Here is a 26,579-nt window from a genome sequence, read left to right on the forward strand (position 1 = left end):
ATCGGAAGTTGATAAGTAGAATCGAACACAATAAATATGTTTTAATTAATTTTATACCTGTCCTTTTTAGTTCCTTAAACTCACGATTAAAAAATATTACAGTAGCTATAAGTACTTACTCCTAACTGAATTCGATTCACATATTCGAAGTATAAATGGATTCATTCACTTTAAGCGTCGTTTTAAGGACGGAAACAGATGTCAAAAGTGATCTATTAAATTGGCCCTATTACATTTTTTGAAGACATTGAATTTTATAAAATTTAAACTATAATTGGTTATACTTGTTTCTATTAGCTCACGTTCTGAAATATTTGTTATACGCAATGTAGGGTTTAAGTCTTCGGGTGCTTTCATAGAGGTTTTTCTTTTACTCTACAATTAAACTAAATCCATAGACTTTATAACTCATACGTTACAAACATATCATATTATGTCCAGTGACAGTTTTTGTATGTAAGCTCGCTATATATGCCAATATTTGGAAGTTACAAAGTGACCGTACTATTATATTTTAATACAAACAGGACGGAGATTTTCTTTTAATTTGACCTACCCTACCTTCCTACCTACTTACATAAAATTGAAATAGTAATTAATGTTTTATCCGTGTCAGTCTGTGGCGTTCAATATTAGACAGAACAAATATTAAGTAAGGCAAACTACATACAAAGTTGAGCCTTAGCACTAAGCATGACTTCCGTAAGTCAAAAAGTAGATTCGACATACGGAAGTTTAATTTTGCGTTATCAAAAATCTCGATTATGTGGGGATAATTACTTTCTATTATAATTGATATTACAGTTGGGGTATAAACTCATACAATCTTTTTGCTCCTGCCCATCTCTAGCCGCCTGTACGTATCTGTAGTAGCGTAGCGCCATCTTGCTGTCAGCTGGTGGTACTAACTCGCTTGAATCCCTGTAAAATGTATTTTATACAAAAATGCCTCTACAATTAGCCAAGCTATTAACTTATACAACTAACTATTTTATATATAAGACATATATATATATATATATTTAATTTCTTTACATACACACTTACATAAAAAATTTGCTACCCTTCGCGTTAGTTTTTGTATGATTAGCAAATCAATCAATTTGAAAGAATTTATAACCTTTAAAGCGATCACTTTTAATATAAATTGGATCCTTTTGTGTAATAAATAGGGTTTGTCACTGGTACTTAACTAACTTTTCTCTACTGTAGAAACTCCTGGATTTGATCCAGGTATGTACCACAAGGCCTAGCCAACTCTACTTCACCAATTATCCAATTATACTATTATATATTATTTATATATATAGTAATTAGGTAAACATTTCCCTTTCAACTATATTTAATACTCACTTGCTAAGCTCATTGGAGACTAAATTACTATATGGCGCATGTCTGAATGGATCTCTGTATAAGGCACAAATTACTCTCTCTCTGCATCCGATATCTACCGCCCCTAGTGGAGTTAGTATGGCATCTACTTTTTCTAATAAAGTCCCGTAGAACTGCTCAGCCTGTATTGTATCCTAAAATATACATATCATCAAAGACTGCAAGCTTTATCATCAATAAAAACCAATGAAAAAAATGACGGCGTATGTCAGGCACAGAATCATGATCACCTACTTGTTAAAAAAGTGTTAATAAAAACAGATACATAAAACAGAAGTCCAGAAAAAGGACTTTAATTGGATTGGATTTTTTTCATTCAATTGGAAAAAGGACAACGCGCTCAAAGAAATTCAGAGTCGAGACGAAAGGCAAGATCTATAGAGCGCACTTATGTTTAAGTCCAAGTCATTTATGTTTTCACTAGAACTCGACCTCCGACGGAGTGAAGGCCTTCTCCAAATTTTTCCACTTGTCTCTATTCCTTGCAACAATTTTATATACTTTTTATTTCATCTTCCTAGTTTTTGGCGGGCATCCTCTCGTTTTTCTTCCCATTGGGCTATTCTAATTAAGGGTCTTTGTGACCCATCTACCATCACAAATGCGGCCAATGTGACCGGCCCATTTCCATTTTAACTTTTTTGTATATATTATATCTTTCATTTTTGTACGGCTTCGTATCAAATCGTTTTTTATTTTCTCTTTTAGTTAATAATAATATCACATATGCCATGCACATACCTTTTGTGATAACATTAAACATGTTGTTTTAATAATTAATCAATCTGAATGTACCTACCACTTTCTTAGTGATGGTACTAAAGTAAAGTAAACCTAAATAATATTTTGCCGCAGCTAATAAAGAGCTGGTGATACGCCGGAACATTCGTAAATTCCGAGAACCAAATTTTATAAATATAAAGGATTTTGACTGAATATCATACGAATACATAACGAATATATATTTACATTATTACAATTATTCTTGAATTATTTCCATCAAAATATTTAAAATATTCCACGCAATTCAATAAATACATAGGAAGAGAAATATTACCGGGTCCTCGGCAGCCAATATTTCCTGTTGTTGTCTGACTAGCTCTGTCTCAGTTCTGACCCGATTGTTTTCATTCAGCTTAGCGGCAGAGACGCGCAATAACTCATCTCGAACGGGAGACGGCGGCGCGTGGGCAGCTAGCGTTGCAGCTCGGATCTGTACAGATGAGCGTGTTAATGTCGCAATCAGCTATCTTAATTACCCGTTCTTAATAATTAATCTTATATAAAAATTAATTATATATAAATCTTAATAATATATTGTCTAGCTTAAAAAAAAAATTAATACAACTCCCCTCGCAATACAACCCACAACTATTTTCACAATTATAGCCTGCCCCCACAATTGGAATAATTAATAGGTTTGTGGAGGAAGGTGTGTACAATTCTTACAAACTAAAAGGAGGATTGCGACCAGCCTAACCAATGACTGTCCGACTTAAAGGCCCCATCGGCTAAGGTCGAGAAATTGTATGAATTCAGCGGCCGGAATAAGTTCGTTAGCGCGTTTCGGGGTATGACGTCATCGCAGTGATAATTGCCGTAGAAAGTAAGTGTGGCTACTGGTAAACGTCGACGATGTATATTGCATAGGAAAAGCAACACATTATCATGCAATGGAAGTAATTATATATTTACCAATGCTTCCTTTTCAGCTTGTATCGGATCCTGTGGATTATTTTTCTTATTCCTATAATAAGGATTTGGAGCCTGCGCAGGAGGACCAACAGGTCTGAAAAGTTATGAAATTTTTTTCATTGTTATAATATATTTAACAAAATATATGTACTACTACATACTTAAGTTTTCGAACTATAAATTTAATCTGTAAGCAAATTCAACTTTAAACTTTAAAATGTTAATAAAATTGAGTTTTCTGATTTTTCACATTTAACATTTATATTTATCTAAAGATGGCAATTTGCCATTGGGTTCTGTTAAGTTCGGTCTAGTTCATAACTATTGCAGTAGGTGTCGCTATTGTCAAATAAAATTATGGTACCAAAAATAATATTAAAATATGTGAGAAATTTACCGGCCATTATTATTAGGAACATTATTCCCGTGAGGCGGAGGTACTGCGTTCGGGACGTTACTGCTACCAGCATACTCTCCTGCGTTTAATGAGCCCGAACCTGTAGAAACGTAAAATGTGTCTTAGTTTCTTTATTTTAATCTAGTTTCTATTCTAATTAATAGCTATTCAAGTCACAGTCCTATTGAGCGCTGTCAAACGTCAAACTACAATTTTTTTAAATAATAATAGCTGACTCCTTTTCTTTTCGCTTTCCGCCTTCAACCACATTTGAATTTGGAACTTTTTCGCCCGCGAAAGAGCTCACAAATTACCTAAGCACTGGCAACTGATAGCTTCATATTATAGAGATTAAATCTTTAGCAATGACCAAATTAAATTTGAAAGAAACTTATTATTGGATATTTTAAGTAATAGCTACTTTGATTTTAAAGTTTATCTTTACCTCAATATACCTAGAATCTGGATAGTAAACACAATTTTTAGATAAATTGATTTTAGCACAACAATCCGTTTCATAGAAATGATTTTTTATATGATATTAATTATATACCAATTTCTACTTAGTTTAACAATTTTTTTATTAAATACATTTTTAATTGATTACTTAGAAGGTTGATTGTATGTGATGTTGTCGTATCATAACGAGTTAGATTATCCTGATTTAAATCGTGGTATAATCGAACCTTTTACGAAATATGTGGTGGGTAACACTTTCGGTGAGGGAAATGTAGGTAAACAATTTCTAAATTTGAAAGATTCGGTAACCTACCTAATTGCTTACATAATAGTTAGAAATGTAAAGTATTTATTTTATACCTGGAGGAAGCCCAAGACCCCAGGAATTGATATCATTTCCGTCATTTACTTGCGGCTTGAAATTGGCTATCGCATTCCGGTGGATGTCTGATAGGTATCTGGAATAGGATAATTTTTAGTTAATATACAAATTACAATTACCAATAAATACCTATAGAAACATATTATATAAACATATATAGCCTATAGAAACATATTTTTAGTACACTTCTAAGAAAATATAGGTCTTAAGCCCTATTAGAATTAAACATATCGTAACTTATACCAGCTTGAATGACCAAAGTATTAAGTGATCCAGGTACAAAGATTTTATGCACAATGCCCAGAGGCTTGGAGAAAATGATCGCGGTAACACAGAAGGCAAGGCAGTTCACCAAGCAGATAAACCGTTATTAAATTTATATACTGTTATAAGAGGGGCACTGGATAGAAATCCTTGGAAACAGATAGTCCGCCCAAGATGTTTCCTTGCTGACTACGACGATTAGACATAAGCTACCGACTGAAGAGTCAGACAGCATGTTGGTTTCCATTCCGTAAAACGATAATTGTAATGAAAACAAATGTAATCTGCTGCCAAGGGCTTTATCGCCACTACATTATTATTATTATTTTTTCCTTTCGAAAAAAGTCCTATCTATATTTTGGTCGAAGATGTGTATGTAGTTCACTATTCGCCCGTGATTTGGAAACTGGTAGTATGTTTATTATTTTTTACCGTTCATAAGAGTAAATTGTGTTACATGAATAAAGAAAAATTATTTCTAGATTAAAGGAAACTAACGACTTTAATTCAATTAAAACTGTGATTTATTTTGCGACAGCTTTCTTTACTTAGTTAATAGGTGAACATTCTTACTCGCTTCCAAGTCCTGGTCCAGAGAGCTCCCAATCTTGGGGGTAATGCTCGAAGCTGGGTCCATGGGTCTCTATGTGGGGCTTGACCAATACCGACCCGTGAGAAGGAGGGCCGTAAACAGTAGGGGGCGGGTGTCCGTGAGGGGTCTGAATTTAAGCATACAAACTTTACATATATATAACACATAAGTACTTAAAGTTAGGCGAGGTTTGAAAGGTGTATGTCGTAAATATAATTGATGCAATAAAAATTATAGGTATTATTCAAACAAATGAATAGCTGTACTCTTAAAAGCATGGTAAAGGACCATCCAGAAGTTGCTTCTTCAATAAGAAGTTTATGATTTTTTTATCATTTAAAGTGCTCTATATCTTTATTTTAAATTGCGTTTAAAGGAGACAGAGCTGGGTTATGAATTTATCAACCGCCTTTAATGAAACGCGTCTTGTAAGACCTTTTTAATGATATCAAACACTATTTACCTTATGATGATGAGTGATCAAGTGATGGTGATGATGATATTTTGTAGTATGGTAATTCTGGTGATACCACGAACACAGTTTAAATATGTGACTTAAGGCCGGGAACATGAAAAGAAGCATTTTTAGGAACATTTTCTTAGCCGTAGTCACCCCTAAAACTATGGGCAGTACGAATATTAGTTTTAGTGCTATCAGCTTGATGACCAATATAATAGCTAGGGCTGCCATAATCAGCTTCTTTCTAAGGTACTTTTCTGGAAAGAAAAAAAAGAATCAAACGTATAATTTGTGACACATTATAAGCTCAGATCATTTCTATTGATACACATTGTTTTTAAAAATGAAATTGAATAAGAATACAAATAATCTAGATCCCAAATGACTAAATTGATTGTATTTATATTGCATTTACTTAGCCACTGAGGCCAAAAACCTGGAAATAGATTAGTAGGCAAATTGTTCACGATAACGATTTGCTGTGACCAAACTGAATATAAAAATGAATTATAATAAATATATTAATAATTTATTTGTTAATTAAATAATATGAAAATTAACTCTTATTAAATAGCGCTTTTACTGAAGTAATAAATCTCCTTACTTATTTTATGGAAGAACAGCCGTCCTTCACCATTTTCCTTTGGCTCCAGATCTATGTGTACTAGTGCTCCGGTCTTCGTCAATGCCCTTGGAGAGACCTTCAGAGTGGCCCCGTGGAACATTACTTCGGGGAGTGTAAGCTTCATGTCATGAGTCATGAGGAATTTCACACCCTTGTTGTATAAGGCATCAGTGACTTCTTCTAAGGGTGTTTCTGAAACTGAAAGTTTATAATTAAACCGGTACTTCTTCTAAAAATTAAAAAAAAACTAAAGGGTCGTTCAAGTTATACGTAACCAACATAAGGAGGCTTTGATTGTCATATGTCGTAATTACTTCAACGGTAATTATTTACTTTTTCAAACATATTACCGGGACATTGTCTATGCTTGAAAAAGAGATGCATTTTCCAGGATTCCTAGTATAAATGAATACGTTTATGTACTATTAATTTTGAGAGCTTTGCTTACATATGCTAACAAGGGGGCAAATTGAAGTAAGTTGACAATTTGAATTAAATTAAAAAAATAATATGTTTATTTTGATTATGACAAGAGAAATGTTCACGTGTATTGCAAACAAATTTCATTTTATTTTTTATTATTTACTCTACTCCCCTGCCATCGTGTCCAGGGACTTTTTTCTATCTCAAAATTTTGTCAAAAAAAAATACATATCATTGCTTCCAGTACACTATTTCACAAATGACGTGTTACGCGTAGGGAAATACGCCCCGGCTACATCGGTAATATTTTTATTTACCATATTCATGGGCGAGCCGGGGCACAATTATTAAATAGTACACAGAAGTAAAAAACAATTTTAAAATTAAGTACATTTTGCTAACGCTATCTAACAAAGATATTAATTATGTATTTTATGCATTAAACAAATTTCTATCTTCATTTGCAATTTTACTTTACAGCATAGAAAATGTGGGGAAATCACTTTTCACTCATCACTTTTACACAAAGCACTCACGTTCCATATTCAATAGTTTTCAATCTAATTGACTAATCGATTGTTTCACGGAAGTATGGAAAACAAGTGATAGTGTGAAAAACAATGGTATGATATAACGTGAAAAAGTTTTGTCATGTGTTTCCATGTTCACATGGAGATGAAAAATTTTTTAATTAACTTTTAAGCTATTTGAATCTAGAAAGCTGGTAATACGCAATTTAAGCAATTACATCCGATGAGAATAACTTGCTATTTTGGGCATAGATAGATTATGTTTATGAAGACATAAGTAGGATGTCTCATTAAATTCATTGCAACTGAAATCGGTCCAACCCTCATACAATGCAGTAGAAAAAGTTAAGGGTTGGTCAAATTCGTAGGAAACATTATCTGTGGTGAGACGAGGATAAAGAGGAATCGGTTACCTAAGCCACTTATTAAAAAAATGTTCAAAATAAATAAATATCATAACGAAGCTATAAAGATCTTTCACTAAAGGTAGTGTATACATTGATAAGACAATGGGCAGCCGGGCAACATTTACAATTATATTTTCTAATCCACTATTTATTACATACAGTGCAGTTGTAAAAAAACAATATGTTTGAAGACCTTCCGACTCTGACAGATATAGTTCAAGGCAAGTTATGTAAGAATATAATAATAATTAACTTCACTATAACTATTATATCGTAGAAATGAAATGTGTCATAATTATTTTGGTGAAAGTATAAACATTACGCACGCAAGGCCACACAATTATAAGTTTATGTAATTAGTCCGGCTTTTCTTATTTTAGTACGGATATTTTAATTTTACTTTGATTTAAATAAAGATTTATCGTTCTCATATTTATTAGTAAATAGGTTGGATTCCACTTAACAATAATTTAAATGTTGCCGGGAAAATACATGCAGCGTAGGTAAGGCGTAGACGTAGTCTCACAATACCTTATAAAAACTTCTATATTTTATATACTTAACTTATATTATATTAGTTTATTTTTAATAATATATCCTATCTAAAGTAATATTACATTTCGTACCACAGATTGGTAATTAACGATGTAAAAAAATTCTATTGTAATTCTCTAATAATTTAATATTATGAAAAGAAGGTCCCTATTTATCTTGCAACTTTTGGAAGTACAATTATTTAAAGTTTTGTGTTAATTCACTAAGATAAAGCGATTATGTTGAAGATTACGCTAAGGCACAAAAAGTCTATAAAACAATTCTGATTTCTGCGGTAAGACGTTAAATGATATTGTTTAATAATTAATTTTTTACTTAAATTTTACATAAAAAATATATGGGTTGCACCGCGCGGCCTTATCGCTTACAAAGTGAGTTGACTCTTCCAGGCAACTAAGCATCCTTAAAATAATAAAAAGGATATATTATGGGTAAAGTACAATAAGTACATAACTTATAGAAAATCATTATATAATCATCAACCTTAATCTAAAATAATCCAAAAGAAATTAATAAAATCAACTATAACAAAAAACCTAATATCTCACTGATTCATTAATTTCGATGCATTACAAAAGAACAAGTAATACCTACAACAATTACAAAATTCACGTTTGAGTAGGATAGGATATTGTGAAAAAATTTCATGTGTGTAAAGCAATGATGGGCAAAGTACGGCCCGCAGACAAACTACGGTCCGCGAAAGTCGAGGGTCCGTCGACATGGATAGATGAAGAACGATGAAAAAACAGTAGATTCTACTTCTAATGTTGTAATTGAAAGCTTTAACACACAATGCATTTATTTTTATAATTCTGGCCGTCCTCTACAATTTCTTTAACTTTGTGATCCACCATTAAAAAGGTTACCAGTGCTGTAGTGTAGTGTAATTAAACTTAAATATAAGGAATATCACTAATTAATTTCAGCTGATTAGCTGCTTTAAACATTGGCTTGTTAATGCAAATTGTTAGCATGACTAGAGAGTAGAAAAGACGAAAATAAACACAATGCTTTAGTGCTTTAGCGGTCAGACGAATGACAGGTGAGATTTCTATGCGGATGTAGCACAAATTCTGAATAGTGTATTGTTTAAACCATCAGGGCCGCAGATTTCAAAGTTATAGTAATTTAATATTTATAGGCAAACAATCTGACACATATCCGGATATTGAAGATCTTTGTATTTAAAAAAAAATCTGTGGCGCTACAACCTCTTTAGGTCCTCAGACCTCTGATCTGGCCTCAGATTTCTGAATCTTTTTCATGTTCATTTTTGAATCTAATAGGCAAGTAGGTGATCAGCCTTCAGGGCCTGACACACGTCGTCGCCTTTTTGGGTCTAAGACATGTCGGTTTCCTCACGATGTTTTCCTTCACCGTTCGAGCAAATGTTAATTACGCACATAGAAAGATATTCCATGTGGACAACCGGGGATCGAACCTACGACCTCAGGTATGAGAGTCGCACGCTGAAGCCACTAGGCCAACACTGTTCTTTGTATTTTTCCTCAAGCTAAAATTCATTTAAAAAAATCTTCTTCCCTTTAAAAACCGTACACCGCCGTGATACTAAAACATCTTAAAATTTATGACATCTAAGATTAAACGCGGAAATATGTAGAAATTAATAGGCTAGGTCCAGTGAATATCGGGCGTGTATTAATTCGAAGCCAGTTTTTTGTATGGTAGCCATCGCAACTCTGGACTTGTGACTCCGCGTTACAATAACGTCTTGGTAAAACAAAACTACAGAGAGTATGCCACGCCGTATCGTTCAGTGTCGTGCAAAGTAATAGTAACTCCACGATTTAGGTATTCCGTTATTAACTAATTGGTGGTCTAATTCGCCAAAGAAAATAGGGAGCGCATAATTCCAAGAAGATGTTTCAAAACGAACGTTTAAAATAGATTCAAAAAAAGCTTTGAGCTTTGAAAATATCATTACGTATTAGAACTGAATGTTTACATAGAGGTACAAAAGACGGTTTTACAAGTCACATCCGCTATTAATGTAACTTAATTTTTTTCCTGAATTTAAAAATTCAATAAAAAATTAAGTTTACAAATTTATTTTGTTATATACGGTACGATTGTACGGCAAGACTGTTAACGTAAAAAGATAACGTCGCAATCATCGTTATTTAATTAATTACACTGCGTCAAATGTTATCAAGCACGGTTTCCGCACATACGGTACTTTTACTTGTCATATTGTATCACATGTTTTGTAGCAAATCATGAATCATTCGCTAACAAGGCACGCGACTTAAAATGTAATTAAATGTATGCTGTCTTCAAATTGCACTACGTTAATTATTGTTTGGTTATTATATCTTAGGTTCGTATAATACTAATTAATAAATTAGATATTTCAATTTCAAGCAGTCACTTATATTACAGTCACTTTGGTGAGTTGGGCACAGAATGTTACAAAATCAGTGAAACGTGCGATAAATGGAAAGGCGTCATATTGGCACTGATATAATTTTTTTATTGAACAGGGGGCTAACGGGCAGGAGGCTCACCTGATGTTAAGTGATATCACCGCCCATAGACATTCTCAACACCACAGAGAATGCGTTGTCGGCTTTTTAAAAAATGGTTTTGGGTACTGTATAAGATTAAATATATTTGTTTGATTTATTTTCATTCAGTAGGTTGCCTGTTGTTCCCACAAGGATATAATTGCGTGCTCCTATTTCACCATGCCTCCTGCTGATAGAAGACAAATCGTGGTTTTCATTCTTTTTAAATTAACTATTGATCACTTAAAGATGTCATGCGGAACATGGTGTAATAGTTGCAGCTCCTCACTAGCATTTTGTAATACAAAAATCTTTTTTTTAACAAAAAAAATAAAAAAAGTGGCGGACAGTTTATTGCCAGTTCTTCCCCTAGTTTCACGCCCTTCATTTGGTATCTGGCAGTAAATGTAAAATTAGAAGTATTTAATATGTATTGCTTTTTGACGTTCATAGATGTACATTGTGTTATCAAAATTAATAAATGATGTTGATTTATATACGTAAGAATTAGTTGTTTGTTATTAATTTACTGTAAAGTACCAAATATTTTAAAAGCTCATTAAGCTTCGCATACAAACATACCTGAATCTTCCTCGTCATCAATTTCATTTTCAGCATCAAACGACCGCTCATCCTGCCTATCATTGCTTCCAGTGAGGTAAATTATATTAGCTTCTTTACTAAATTTATTCATATCCACACTATTCTTCCTAAAACTCACACCACTTGCCACATTAACATCACCATTGAAATCTAAACTCTCATCTAAATACGAATAAAAGTTATTTTGCAAACAACTGATCGATGGATTTACTGCGCACTTATTTAAAATATTGTCCCACAAACCATTACCAGTTCTAAACGTACCATTTTGGTAAACATCACTAAAATGACGACCAGTCACTGAATCTACGAATTTTAGTTTTCTAGATATATCACTTTTAACGTCTTCAGCTGAACTATAACATATTAGAATTATAATATATATCACAAAGTCTGTCCATCGGTGTCGATAACAAAACCGCCGTGTGGCTGACATTTTAAACGTATGTATCAAACACTAAGATACACTATAATCGCCATTATCCAAATGGAAAGTTCGTTCCGGTCCCGAAACTAGCTCCAAATTGTCATGTCATCTGCAATAAAGAAAATCAAATTAGCGACATCATCATATAATTTGTAATGAAGACTGAATTGATATTAAGAACACGTTGGTAATTTAGATAATTGGAGCTTGATGTTACTCTTAGAGTAAGAGACGAGTTAGGGTGCCAATGACTCCCTGAAAAGCGTATTGGATTTCGACACACGATTCATAGATACGGCTAACGCCCAAACCCAATAACCTATCTTAATCCATTTTTGACCATTAGAGATCTTAATCTTAATATTGATAAAAGTGTGCCAATAACTAATCGACGGATTGTAATAGCCATTTGTCGATACAAGCTATCCATGATAGGTCGGTGTATGTGGATAGACCTTTGTATGAAGATGACAGTTCAACTGTGGCAAAAACCTATCTTAAGATTTTAACTTACTCCAGTTTTTAAAATAAGTAATAATCTATTTGATATTTTTTAAACATATACATGTTTATTTTAATATTATTTGTATGGTTTTTGAAGAGATTGCATTCTATCCTTCGCCAAAAACTCGGACTCGCTGTCACGGTCTGATCTGAGATTGTGGATTAATTATTGGGTTCGGGCGAAAGTAACGACCCGGAAGAGTACTCTTAAGTATTAACTGGTATAAAGAAAACATTTTTAGCACTAAGTTTCATATCTAGATCTTACTTTAAATCTCAGTAAGAAGTATTCAACGCGCGAATTTAAGTTTAAAAAGAAAGCACTCGAATAACTTGTTTATTGAGGAGTGGAATCGTTCAAACGTTCGTTCTACACTAAACAAAAAGTAATAAACTATCTCGAAAAATTTTCTAACGGATTAAAACTATCAGTGACGCAAAGGTGTTATTATTGTTAAAATTTGACAAAAAAAAACGAGTTACCTATCTTCCAAGGAATCAAAATTGTTGGTATGCTATATTCAATACCTTATACCTTCATACCTTAGTTTTTATAAGGGTTCGACGATGGCGTAAAATTTTTGGAAACTGCATATAATATACCAATTCATTAACTCAAGGTCTGGAGTACCGCGAGAGGTGATATTTTGTATAATTACATGACTTTCATTTTCGTTAAAGTGTGGGTTTCTGTGTGAGGAAGGTGAATGACCGGAGAAATTATGTTATTCCAATATGTCAAGCTTATTTCTTTCTAAAAGGAATTGAATATCTTTTGGAGTCTGGTCCCTTGCTAAAATGCTAAAATTTATCTTCATATAGTATTTTATTTTCTATTAATATGATAGTAATACATTTTGATTTTCCAAAATTGTAGATAAGATATTTAAGAATTACAAATAACTGGTCAGTCTAGTATGTAAAATAAGCAAGCAAAATGTTATTAAAAAACAATGAAATAATTATTATGTTAGTATTCAACAATCTTTAACCTGTAATTAGGTATATAAGTTTATTATTACTTTAATATTTCCTTGGCTGACACAATGCTTGTTGACAACGTGTTGTTGTTGTTAAAAAGAAGTTTAACCATAATAAATAAGCCTTTAAAATATCACACTTCACTAAATTCAACAATTTCTTTGTTCTGAATAGAAGGGTTTCCGGATTTTTAAGAACTTACGATAATATCACATTTAGCACAGATTAGGGTCAAAATAAGAAAATTCAATATATTTTGCCTTTTTAAATTTCGAAGTTTGACGGATTCCAAATTCAAATCTAATGTTATAACCAGAGTGAAGATATTCTATGTTGATCGTTTTCATATTAACATTTGCTGAAGAACTGATTGTGCTTTGTATAATTTTAAAATATAAAATGTGCCTGATTGATTTTAAATTTATAGCTAATGTGAAGTGTTTGAAATTAAAATATGATTGATTATTAAAGGAAAGCTAATAATTTATTTTACCATTGTTTCATTCATTCATTCATCTAACGAATATTTGTTAGACAGCGATTGTGGTGTCTAAAGTAACACATTTATTGAATTAGAATTAAGTAAACGGTAATAATAAATATATACAGGGTTGTTGTTGAATCGACGTAATCCCCTTAGGAGATGATAGTGCTACTATTTGCAATGTTTTTTAGCTAAAAGTTTTTTTATAAAATAAGTATAAAGCAACATACAAATAAATTAAATAATCAATTTCACATTTTTGCTTGTGATTTTTAAACATTGTTTTTTTTTTTGAAAATCAGTCAGTCTAAATTTAATAATGCGAAACGATGTTATTTTATATTATTTTCCGCTAAAACCCTATCAACAAAATGTTATGAAACCTCATATAAACCAACAAATATGTCTAGTTCAAGTTAACAAAAGAGCTTCTGTAATGCTGAATATTATCAACACTTTTATTTTCGTTTCACCTCACGAAATCGATTCGTTCACTTTCACTTCGTATTTTATTGAGCTATTTATGATAATTTTATATATTTTCTATATAATTCAAAGAACTAGTAATAAAATACGTAAACAACAATGTTTTGCAACCAGTCTTCAAACATAAAAAAATAAGTATTCACAACATATATCGTTCAAAATTGCTTTGCTTCAGTTAGTGGTTCCATCGAATGCGACGATGTGTAGAGAGGAACGGAGATTACTTCGAAAAACAATAAAAGTATTGGCAACTTTCTATATTAAGCCGTTTTTCATTTTCTAAACATTTTAAGTTTTACCTAGGTAAAACTAAAAATCTTGATTGCTAATGAGGACTATGAACATGAGTTATAAAATAGTTTTTTAAAGGCAACTCACTCTCTATGAGTGAGACTTATAAGTAACTTATAAGTCCAAATAGACTAGAATTTAAGTTATTCAAAAATGTAGAAAACTTCTGCGACACTTAGGCGTCAATCAAACTTAAATCTGGTTTTAAGAGCTAAGGGTCTTTTCTATATGAAATTTGACATATTTGAGAGCACACATGATTGTGACTTGAGATACGGATTGGACTATGGACTTGGACAATTTTTGCATCTACCCTACATTTTGAATTTAACATACCTAAGAAATGGTCTGAAATATCTAAGTCTATATATCACCGTACGAACTAGTCTTCTAGTTGTGCACAAGGGAAACAGATCTAATAATACATCAGGGTTGGGATTTATAAGCGTTAAGCTAGCACTGTTACAATGTAAGTTATTAGATGCATGGTCAAGTTACTAACTTGCCCTCTAGTGGAACAGTAGGTTGCTTTTACCAGTTTTGGACTGATAAAAACTAGTTGTTGACGGCTAATGCTAACATCTGAGTGATATACATAGCGCAGTTTTCCTGTTAACAAATAATTTATTAATTTTCTCTTGTCACGTTCCGAGCCGTTGACTATCAGACGAACGGGCGGATATCGCCATTATGAAATTTGTATTCTACCGGTTTTATTTATGTTACATACATTATTCGAGGTTTTGGTAGCCTACCGCTAGCCAGGTTAAGTTGGCCCGGTTTTAATTCATGGTATGAAAGAGTAGCTCCGCTTTTACTAACCACCGCTGCGGTAGCAAGGTTCGGGAAATTACAAAGTTGAATTTTTCTTCGCAAATGAAAAGTATAGGACTTAACATTGCATGCACTTAACATGCATTTTAATACGCGTCTATTAAACTATGTAGGTACATATACTTACAATACATTGATTACAATCTACGTAGCTTATAATAAATAAAATAAAAATTATTTAATGCTGTTTTTTTATAGAACAGGGGCAAATGGGTAGGCTCATTTGAAGGTATACATAGACACTCATGCCAGAGGGCTCCCGAGTGCGTTGTCGGCCTTTTAAGAATTGGTACGCTCTTCTTTTCTTGAAGGACCACATAGCGGTGGTGCGCGGCAAAACTGCCTTGAAAAATGCTCAGTTTGGTAAAAGTAAATGTAACTAAAGTAATACAATATTTAGTGCCTATACTGTGTATCGACAAATTAAAATCCCTCCTCCTCTCAGGCATCCTTTCAATTTATTCAATCATAGCGTTGTAATCCATATTGGACTTAAATGTAGGTATGAAACCTCATGTCAATATAACCGATTAGTATTGATGAACCTTGATAAAAAATAAAAATATTGAGGTTAATAACGTTCAAATATTCTAAGTCATTAATATGTATAACTTTCTCTCACGGGTTATATTAAACCTACTCACATATTTTCCGATCAATAAAGATTCTTTGACTCTTAAATAATAAAACTCCTTATTCATTTAAACATAAATCTATGTACAAAAAATGCTCAATTATCTGTTTTCATCACAGTGTAGATGTCATTTAAACGAAAGCGTTAAAAAGTTAAAAAATTTATTTCAGCATTTTTCAGTTTATTTTTAATTATTATTAAACCATCCCGACGATTTGGTTTAATTTGATTTGACGTTTTGCACGCATTTCATACGCTTCTTTGGAGAATATTTTATACATAACAATAAAACTAGTTTAATTATTATAATAACATACATAATAATAATTATATTTACAATAACTTATCAATTTGAAGTCGTGAAATTAATATCACAATTACACAACATAAAATGTATAAAAATTGCTACACAATAATTTTATATTTTCTTAATCACTAATTAAAATAACAAAACACTATCTGACCAATTGAGGCCGAGGTACTTGCATTTATGTTATTTTATAAAACATGCGCAGAAGACTCACCGCCCCGCCATCTATTAGACACTCTTAATGCCAAAAGGCTTGAGAATGTATTATCGGCCTTTTAAGAATTAGTAGGCTTTTTATTGACGGATCGTACGACGGCATTTAAGTTCAGACATAGCATATTTAATCTATTTAGAAGTTTTTTAATCTATAGAGACATTTGCAGAATGGACATTCATATACGCCAGTGGAATAACAAATAGAAAGTATAAAGATTAGAAAATGATTGCAATATTATGCAGGCTATATACGAACGAAGTGACGACTAACGAATTTTAAGTTATGTTTTCACTTAAATGTTTCAAATGAATTTAAAGTAACAATAATTTTCGAACAATATTGAAAATTTTGATTGTTATGAATAGAAATATTATATTGTTTATGAATACTATAATACAGAATGATGAATAAATTATTTATTTTTTATTAATAATACTTTTTATAAATAGAAACACACTTCCCACTACAAATAAATCCTGTTTATTGATTTTTATAATTATCTTAGTACTACACTCGCATTCGATATAATTAAAATTAAATAATATTCTTAACTCTTTAAGATATTTACTTTAATCCTTAAATAGCTAAACTTATAACATTTTTACACTTAATACCAAATAAACACCAGTGTCACTTGGTCTTGGATTTCCGAATATGTTTCTATAAATAGGTAAATTGTAAAGTAAAAGACGCGGTTTAGTTTGTTTCTGATTGGTCAAATTGATTGACGGATCGTGACACGTGTCTATGATTGGACTAAATGAGATGTTTATAATCGATCTAAGCGCGTGTTTGCATTAAAATCATTGCCAGACCTTAAGAACATTAAAATTTTTTCCTTAAGTAGAATTAGAAAAAAATATTAGTTGGGTTACTAGGTGAGCAAGATACATTGCATTGCCAAAAAATTGCACAAATTACGGCAAGAGTTGCTGAAGTTTCAGGCACCGCAACTATTGAATGGACTGTTTTTGTCGATTTCAAGTACCAGACAGATGACCGATACCAGAGAGATTTAAGAGATAATAAGGCGTGTTTTATAGCTGATAATAACTTATTGATTTGTGTGTTATTTGTTAAATTACATCTAATTTCGTGTACTGTAACTGTTGATCATCTGTGCAAAGATAAATGTTTCTGTGTACAAAAAGGTTTAACGGAAATGTTCTATAACCATTTAAGTATTCATATACTATAATGCGATAAATTTAGTTTTTCACTCTGCCGATTTTCCATTCAAATTATACTATTTATTCACAGAAGCTTACATTGTTCGTGCTCCCGTTTTGTTCCAAATACGCCTACGGGAGTTCATCATAAGTTTCCATATAAAAATATACTACTTCTTTTCTATTAAAATAGGTATTCAATTATTCGTATTATTCCTGTAGTTTGGAAACCAGCAAATGTTTAACGTTAACTTTATTTATTTATTTTTCTATTTATTTATTTATTTATTCAGAAGATTCACAGAACAATATAGAAATAGATGTATATATACATATAACAAGAAGGTAAACATTTCAAACATTTTTAGTGTTAAACAAAAAAAGAAAAAGAAAAACAGAATTTAATTTGTTGACAACAAAAGGTTGTCAATACATTACACTTTATACGCTTACACTTAATAATCCACAAAAACCAGTTTGATAATTTAAGTTTTAAATTGAGTTTTAAGCAGTAAAATATAGGAATTGGACACAAACTGGTGATATATTTGAAATCGTCAAATAACATCTGTTTACAAATTCTCAGAGAGTGTTTATCAACTTTCTCCGGGAAAGTTCCACGCGTTTTGCTGTAATTTGATTAGAGAGGTTTCTTTAATGTTTCGAACACCCATTCATGTTTTTCATTCATTTAATACACATAATTTCAATGCCTTATCAATTACGGGGGATGATCAGATATACTGTTTACACACCCGAAATTTACATTTAGGCGCTAGAATCTTTTAGGTCTCGCCCCCATTTCAATATCTGTTCCATGATCATTTAGTGCCGCCCATGGACATCTGCATCTCGTGCGTTACCTTTAATACAGTAGTAAGCTCTTATTTGAAGAACCCCAAGTCGTAAAGTTGTTATTATATTACGTTTCCAAATATATCGTAAAGTGTAATTAACACTGACAAGACAATATAAATCTACCAAAAAGCTATTTAATATTATTTTATTAAACGAATTGTTGATACAATTAAAAATGCTTTCATCTGCTAATGATTGCAAAATTGCCGATGCCAAATGAAAACAAAACGATCGATTTCTGGGATTTATCCTCGTGTTTTTAAGTAGGCGGTGTCATAACAAAGGACAAGATACGAAAGAGGAGCCAAATTATCGAAATATTATAATAATTAATGGCTTTTCTGCTGTCACATTTTATATTCTAGAAAGTAGTTTTTAATCACAGGCTATTAATTGGTCAGAAGATTTTGAATAATACTTAATAAAAAAAATATCTGTAGAAGAATTAAGAACATTAACAAGGACAGGCTTTAACTTTTAATTTTTTGTTTTTATTTGAATTTTTTGTATGAATTTATAATCTGTTTAAAAACTTGATCAATTATTTTATTATGTACCTTCTTCAATATTGTATTGTTAGGCTGTTTGACCCATACGCATTACACATAAAACGCCAGCATTGTAAAATAAAACAAAATAATTTTTTTTGTTGATTCGTTAGGTAAGTGGGAGCGAGCGGTCAATACAAAAAAATATTTAAATTACTTTAATTAATTACCAGTACAATTATTGAGACTTAACTAAATATGATTATTTAATCGCCTCGATATGTGATAACCAAATAAATAAACATAAAAAAGCCTTTTCATTCTTACAGCAGAACAAGAAGTTACATTAAGTTTACTTACATACTAGTGTTAGTTTTGTTAGTAATCAAATTTGTATCCTAAATTTAGTTATACTAGTTTTTCCTATTTTTAAACTATTATTCTTCTGTAAAAGCTCCTCTATATGTGAAGGCCTGCTCCACAGATAGCCAGTCCTCTTTCGATTGGGCTACTTGGATCCAGTTGGGACCAGCTGTTTATATGAGGTACACGACAAATAACCTATATTATGGACTTATTGCTATTTGAGATTTGAGAATTTGACCGGTCTGATGTGAGGTGTCCGATCAAAGCGATTGGTATCTGTATAATTTATAATGATGTTGCGTCAGAGGGGTACAGGTATTGGTTATGCGGGACAAAGGAAGTGCAATGGATATATTGTATATAAAACGTTTGAATTTTGCTTGTTTAGCTATATATAATATTTAAAATCTTACCAATAAAACCGTATATCACGCTTGAATTAACTAACACCAATTTTGTCACATTTTCTAGCATACGTATTATTATTGTCTCAGATATTTATTCAGACGAGACAGAGATTCAGAGATTCATACATTTAAATAAAATTTAAATAATCAAATCCACCAATTAAAACAGAAATATCGGTCAATAGCCTGATTAAATATTGAGATTATAAAACTCTTTCTTTTTGTTTATCGATACTCTCAGCTAAATAGTGTTTAAAATCTTACTAATAAAACCGTATATCAAGCCAAAATTAAGTAACACCAATTTTGTCACATTTTCTAGCATACGTATTACGATTATTATCTCAGATATTCATTCAGACAGAGATTCATTACATTTAAATAAAACTTAAATAATCAAATCCACCAATTGAAATAGAAATATGGGTCAATAGCCTGATTAAATTAGCGATAATAATACTCTTTCTTTTTGTTTATCGATAAATAAATTAGATGTACTTTAAAATGGGGTGATTCTTAATACAACTGATGTGGTTTCAATTATTAAAATATTTAGTATTTTAATTTTTTTTTTGTCTGATTTTAATTATTATTATTACTATGAAGGTTAAATATATTGTAAATACTCTATACTTATGTGCATAAAATAAATAATATTCAATATATACTGTCTAGATTTTGTTTCTATTAATTGAAGAAACTAATATAACTATGTTATATAATTTATTAAAAAATACTCATTTTTGCAATTATCTTATGAATAAAAAAACGTATTTCCGTATGTATTACGTATGGTATGTGTAAAAAATGCATTGAATGAAACAATCTCACCGGAATGTGCTTTTGAAATTAAAAGTCGATCAAGTGGTCACGCGATAGTAGAAACGATAATACTAGATGCGACAAATTAAATGTCACAAAATATATATTTAAATTTAAGTAGATCATGTTTTGTGTTTAAAGCTAATCACATTTGTCATAATACTCGTGGTATTATGAAAATATTTATAAAAACAGAGAAGCTAGACAGAGAAGATAGAGAAGTACTATTGCATATAGGTATATTATAAATTATGAAGGTAATTTAAGTAGCTAAAAATAAGACTTTTTGAATATTAGCGAAATGACGCAAGTGAGTTACCGGCATTTAAAAACTTGGTACACATTCAACTCACTCTAAAACTGATTTTTAACAATGTGGTACTTTATACAATGACCGATTTTAAATTTCACTAAATACTTTTACCATTATTGTATCCTTGATTTATTTTATTTTATTTACTCAGATAGTGGTTTTGGCAATTTTAGTTACAAACAACAATAACAAATATACTCTTTATAATATTAGTATAGTTACCACACAGTTTGAATTGAACTAAACTTAATTCAAAAATATTTCAAAAATAACCGTCATAGTTACTGCTTAACTAAAGGCGTGTACAGATTTATATGTATGATACATTTCTTTAATTTCTTTATTCAAAACAAATAATATTATACATGAAAATATACCTAATAACTAACCTTAAAATTTCATAATTAAAAAATATTATTAAAAGGAGTCCCTTTAGGCAAGGTTCCGAAGATACTGGCAGCGTCTCACGTTGAATAGCTAGACTAATTATTTCTTCAATTAATTTATAAGAGAAGTAAAAGTATAATTAAATTGGCACATCTATAACTCTGCATCCACATTACGGAGGCACGCGCTCGAAAGCGGAACGGATCTCGCTAGTTTCTGGACATTGTTCATTCATCTGTACTAAAGATGCGTATATTGTCTTCAACAACAAAGGAATCGATTTGGGACCTTGAGTGGAAAACTTTCAAGAACCTGTCGCTGTTTAGCATTTTGAAACAATAAGGAAATTTAGTCATTGTCAGCCGTATGCTCGGACGCGCTAAGGAATACAATTATAAAAACAATTATCGGCAACCATTGTGTCCCCACCACATTATTGAAGAATAAAACAGACAAAAAACTATATCTATAAATTATAAATAAAAAAATTATTCATTTGTAATATTATGTGTATTTCCGTCGATTTACGTTGAATTGATTTTAAGCAAAGATAATCACGATTTTATCTCATATATCACTAACCACATATTTTCTTAATATGTATTATGGTTTAGCAACTTTAATACTATTTTAATAGAATGTTTAATATAAAATATAATTGTTAATATAATCTCGCAATATAGCGAGCAATAATATCGCATTTAACAACAAAAATGCACGAGATCTCACACAATACAGATTCAAATCAAAATGCCAGTTTGACAATTTTCTTTACTTACTTAAACTTACTTAAACTTATACTTTCCTAATCCCCAAATTTCTTATCAATCAGTATAAAACGAATTGTCTGAAAACCGAAAATCCTATACAAATATCTAAAAAACAAATAAAGAATTAGTTTTTGGCTCATTAGATAATAATTTTGTGCTAAATAAATATTTTGATAGTTCTAGTTTTTTTATTTGCACCTCGGATAATATTCTACTCTTAGGGCCTGTTTCACAATGTATGGATAAAGTAACAAATAGCTATGCTACACATAAATTATTCGAAAGATAAAAGTTCCGAATAAGATACTTCGCATTTCATGACAAATAGCGCTATCTCACAGTTGTGAAACGCAAAAATACTGTTTATCCAACCAATTAGTAATAAATAGCTTATTTGGAACTTATCCGTACATTGTGAAACAAAGACCCTAAGAATGATAACTAAAATGTAGTGAAAATAAATAAATAAAGTGATATTTGAATACTGCTTTGATTTCTAAGATAAGAATTAAAATTATAACGTTTTGAATGAAGATTACATGAAATAAGGTTAGCAATGAAGCTAGTTCAATTGTCTTTGAATTCCTAGCAACTGTCACATATAATAACTATGTCAGTAAACAACAACAATGTTAATGACTATATTAGGTATTTGCTTTCCCTAAGACAAGAGTTACCGATTAATTGGTCCGCGCTCCAAATATTCCGTTTTTTTCATAGAACTGGGGAAAACGGGTAGGAACTTGATTAAACCTGATGTTAAGTAATACCGCCGCCCATTGACATTATCAATGCCAGACGACTCGCGAGTGCGATGCCAGCCTTTTAAGAATTGACACGCTCTTTTCTTGAAGGACCCGAACCCTAATACCCGAACCCAATAATTATTCCTAAATCTTAAATTGAAAACAATCTGATATTACAGCGTGACAGTCGATCGATCTCATATCTGCATGCCAATAACCAAACCCTACAAAGACAATTCATTTTTGGCGATGGATAGATTGAAAACTCTTCGATCTTAGAACTCATATTTGATAATCAATATAAACCTAAAATATACATGTCTATATTTAACATATATCAAACTAGCTGACCTGGCAAACGTCGTCTTGCCAAACTACTACCTTTAACTCAGCGCCATCTGTTAGAATTGTATCAAATAATAAACAAATGTTAATGTTATCGTAATTTTAGTAAGGATGCCTATTTTTTTGAAAATGAAATATAGCCTATGTCACTCAGGAATGATGTAGCTTTCCAACAGTGAAAGAATTTTTCAAATCTGCCAAGTAGTTTCGGAGCCTATTCAATTCATACAAACAAACAAACAAAAAATCAAACCTTTCCTCTTTATAATATTAGTATAGATAGATTTTTAATTATTTTAAATTTTAAAATTATTTTAAAATTGGATATTGGCGCAGTTGAACTGTCATTCAATCCACTCCACATTAACCGATCTTACCTACCATAGATAGCTTGTATAGACTGGCGGCTATTACAATACCTCGATTGTATATCGGCACACTTTTATCACTATTTGAATTAAGATGTCTATATCAGATGGTCAAAAATGGATTGAGATAGGTTATTGGTTTCGGGCGTATGTCGATTTGGTTCAGAAATATGCACTTAAGTCGGCAGATGATTCCACATAGGTGCGAGGCCAAACCCACCGTAAAAAATGCTTCCTAATTCGTACTGAAGCATTTTACACTAATTTAGGAGTCAGATATATTACTCTTAGTTTTATCATTTATCACTATGTGCACAATTGAAGATCGTAAATTATAAAATAGCAACGTAAAGAATATTCCTGTAAAGTCTATTACTTAGACGTAGACAAGGGTTGGCACAATTTTGATGGTTTTGAGCTGGCGGGAGCGACTGCCGGTAAATATACTATAGAAGCCCTCAGACCCCTGCTCCAACACTGGGTAAGGAGGCGCTGGGGCCAGCTCAGCTATCGTCTTGTGCAGATCCTGTCCGGACACGGATGTTTCGGTAGTTATCTGCACAGAGTAGTAGGGTGTGAAGAGGCACCAACCTGCCACCACTGTGTCGGAGACAGCCCGGATGACGCCCTGCATACGCTGAGAGACTGCCCAGCATGGGACGTGGAAAGGGGACCGTTGCTGGATGCACTCCAGGGCGAGGACGCAACACTTCCAAATGTATTGAAGGTTTTAGTGAGCGCGAGAAATGACGGCCCGTGGAAAATATTTTATAATTTCTGCGAGGCGGTCATGAAAATAAAAGAAGAGGCGGAAAGGACCAGGGAGCTTTGTCCCGATGCCCATCCGCGACGGCGAAGAAAACCGCAGGCCCGTCGCATAAACGCGCGACGCGCTCACCAAATTCTCGCCGCCTAAAAAGTGCCTAAGCGGGGAGCAGGGGTCCATGCGTCTAAAAGAAGGGATGATGACCCATCCCTGCAAGTACTGGACCCGATCTCCCCTAGCTATTTGTAAATGCGTATGGCCCGGTCTGTGAAAGATGCTTGCTGTGTCAAGCATCCTCACAAATCAACAATGGGCGGGAAGAGGCGGACGCAACCGCCGCATCGCGTGTTGGGAAGCGGATAAGGCTCTGCTGTTACCGCATCCCGCATAAGGCGATTGTTGGTGGCACCTTGGGGTTTTAGTGGGTATGCACAATGGCGAGTCCCACATAATCCTTCTGCACCAAGCAGTCGCGCCGCGCCGCAAAGCATTTCCCCAAGTAAAAAAAAAAAAAAAATTTTGATGGTTTCGAGATAAATAACAAATATACAGTTTTCAATATTGTTAACGTACATAGTAATAATAATAATTATTATTATTGCAATTTTTTAAATAGAAATTTAAGACAAATGAAAATTTTAGTTCTGTGCGTACCTATAATGCTTTTTATTCATTCATAATGCTTTCATTTCATATACATAATATAATTTCATTTCCTTGCTGTATTGCGACACTGTTTCGTTGTAAGGGTTATTCTCTGAATTGAGACGTTACAAAATGATAATATTATAGAGGTTTGTAATAGTGCCCTCTTTTGTGGGTGAGTCATGCAATAAAAGAAAACATTGCAATAAAATTTCCTTATTAAGAAAACAATTGTGCGTGCACGATCTTTACGAAGAATGTACAAAAGTGAAACGCTTTTACCAGAAAAGAAAAAAGAATCTCTGCAATTTATAGTCTAAGTTAAAATCTATTGTTAAATACATATATTACTATTGCATGAAATATGTTAACAACTTTAATAAAATGTATGTATTGTGAGAACTAAAAATGAAAGTGCAGTGAGATATGTTTTCATCAAATTTTAGTCTCATTTTATTGCTGCATATACTGGTCAATAGGTTGACAGACCTTACACACATAGATTTATGAAGATTTACCGTTTTGCAAACAATTGACAAGAAACAAACGAACACCCATCAAGTTTTCAACACGACAAGTTGTACTTAACCTCACTTATCGATCGATCTATTTAGTCGTTAAGCTACGCCTCATTAGGATCATAGCCACCCATAGGAAAGTCTCCATGTCCTTGATAAAGTCATTGGAGAAAGTTAATTTGTAGACTTAAACCGGTCGTGGTGAAAACTGGCGAAAATAAAATTTACATGATGACGCAATGGTTGTTTGGGTCATGCATTTTTGACCCCACCTGTTCCGGTTCATCGAACACTCCAATCAATTAAAACAATTGAAGGCGAATACAATTATGTCATCCCAATATTGTTGTATATTTACAATCAAATTTAGAATTACTATTTTGCATGTAAATTTTATTACAATCGCAGCTTTATGCCATTACAATAGAGTAGATTTTAGAACACACCAATGTTAATATTTGTGTTCATATAGGAATCATTTTATAATTACAGCCAGAGCAAATGCTAGCATATATATCTTAGATAGATTGATTCGAATTAACATTAGTATTACCTTAATAAAAAGAATTTACTCAACCAATGAATTTAAATAATACAAAAAGAAAACCAAAAGTTTAGAAACCTTACTTTCTTTAGAGTAAAATTAGGTTAAAGTCATAAAAGCTAAAATATTCCTTACTAAAGTTGTATTACAGGTTAAATAAATATTATGTGTAATATGCGAGTGTATAAGCCATACAAGGAAATTAATAAATGCCGCCGTAAAGTTTGTAAAAGCGTGTATCAGAAAAAGTAGACTGAGAAAATTTAAAAAAGGAACTGTAAAGATTACCTATTTCCGGTGGAACATCCGCAAAAAGTTGCCAGTAGCACAACACTGAACTCGTGTTTACGTATGAAAAGAGGTCAAACTTCAAAACCGGACGTGGTCTGCGGAACAGTATCGCGGACTTACTAAGCTTCGCGCCGACTTTGTGGTACGGAGAATGTATCTCGCGTTGATAGTGATGTGAGGGGCTATCGATAGAATGTTCTACCTATCTATATATTTATGTTGACTGATAGTTTTTAAAATCTTTATAAAACTGTTACTTTAAGTATCTATTTAAAGACAAGAATAATAGGAGGAAA

At 32.2% G+C, this 26,579-nt stretch overlaps 1 protein-coding gene across 1 annotated transcript; it reads right to left on the reverse strand.

Annotated features, from left to right (window-relative positions):
* Window positions 1-43: 43 nt before the first annotated feature.
* Window positions 44-26,394, reverse strand: LOC111002437. Its single transcript, XM_045630198.1, has 11 exons — window positions 26,281-26,394; window positions 11,292-11,848; window positions 6,246-6,458; window positions 5,645-5,898; window positions 5,163-5,308; window positions 4,304-4,401; window positions 3,485-3,584; window positions 3,088-3,181; window positions 2,450-2,605; window positions 1,354-1,526; window positions 44-921 (listed from the first exon to the last, which is right to left on the reverse strand). The coding sequence occupies exons 2-11, from the start codon at window positions 11,746-11,748 to the stop codon at window positions 777-779; spliced, it is 1,836 nt and encodes a 611-aa protein (XP_045486154.1). The 5' UTR covers window positions 11,749-11,848; window positions 26,281-26,394; the 3' UTR covers window positions 44-776.
* Window positions 26,395-26,579: the final 185 nt, after the last annotated feature.

The sequence above is a fragment of the Pieris rapae genome, chromosome 11 (assembly GCF_905147795.1).
Source record: "Pieris rapae chromosome 11, ilPieRapa1.1, whole genome shotgun sequence".
Lineage (NCBI taxonomy): Eukaryota > Metazoa > Arthropoda > Insecta > Lepidoptera > Pieridae > Pieris > Pieris rapae.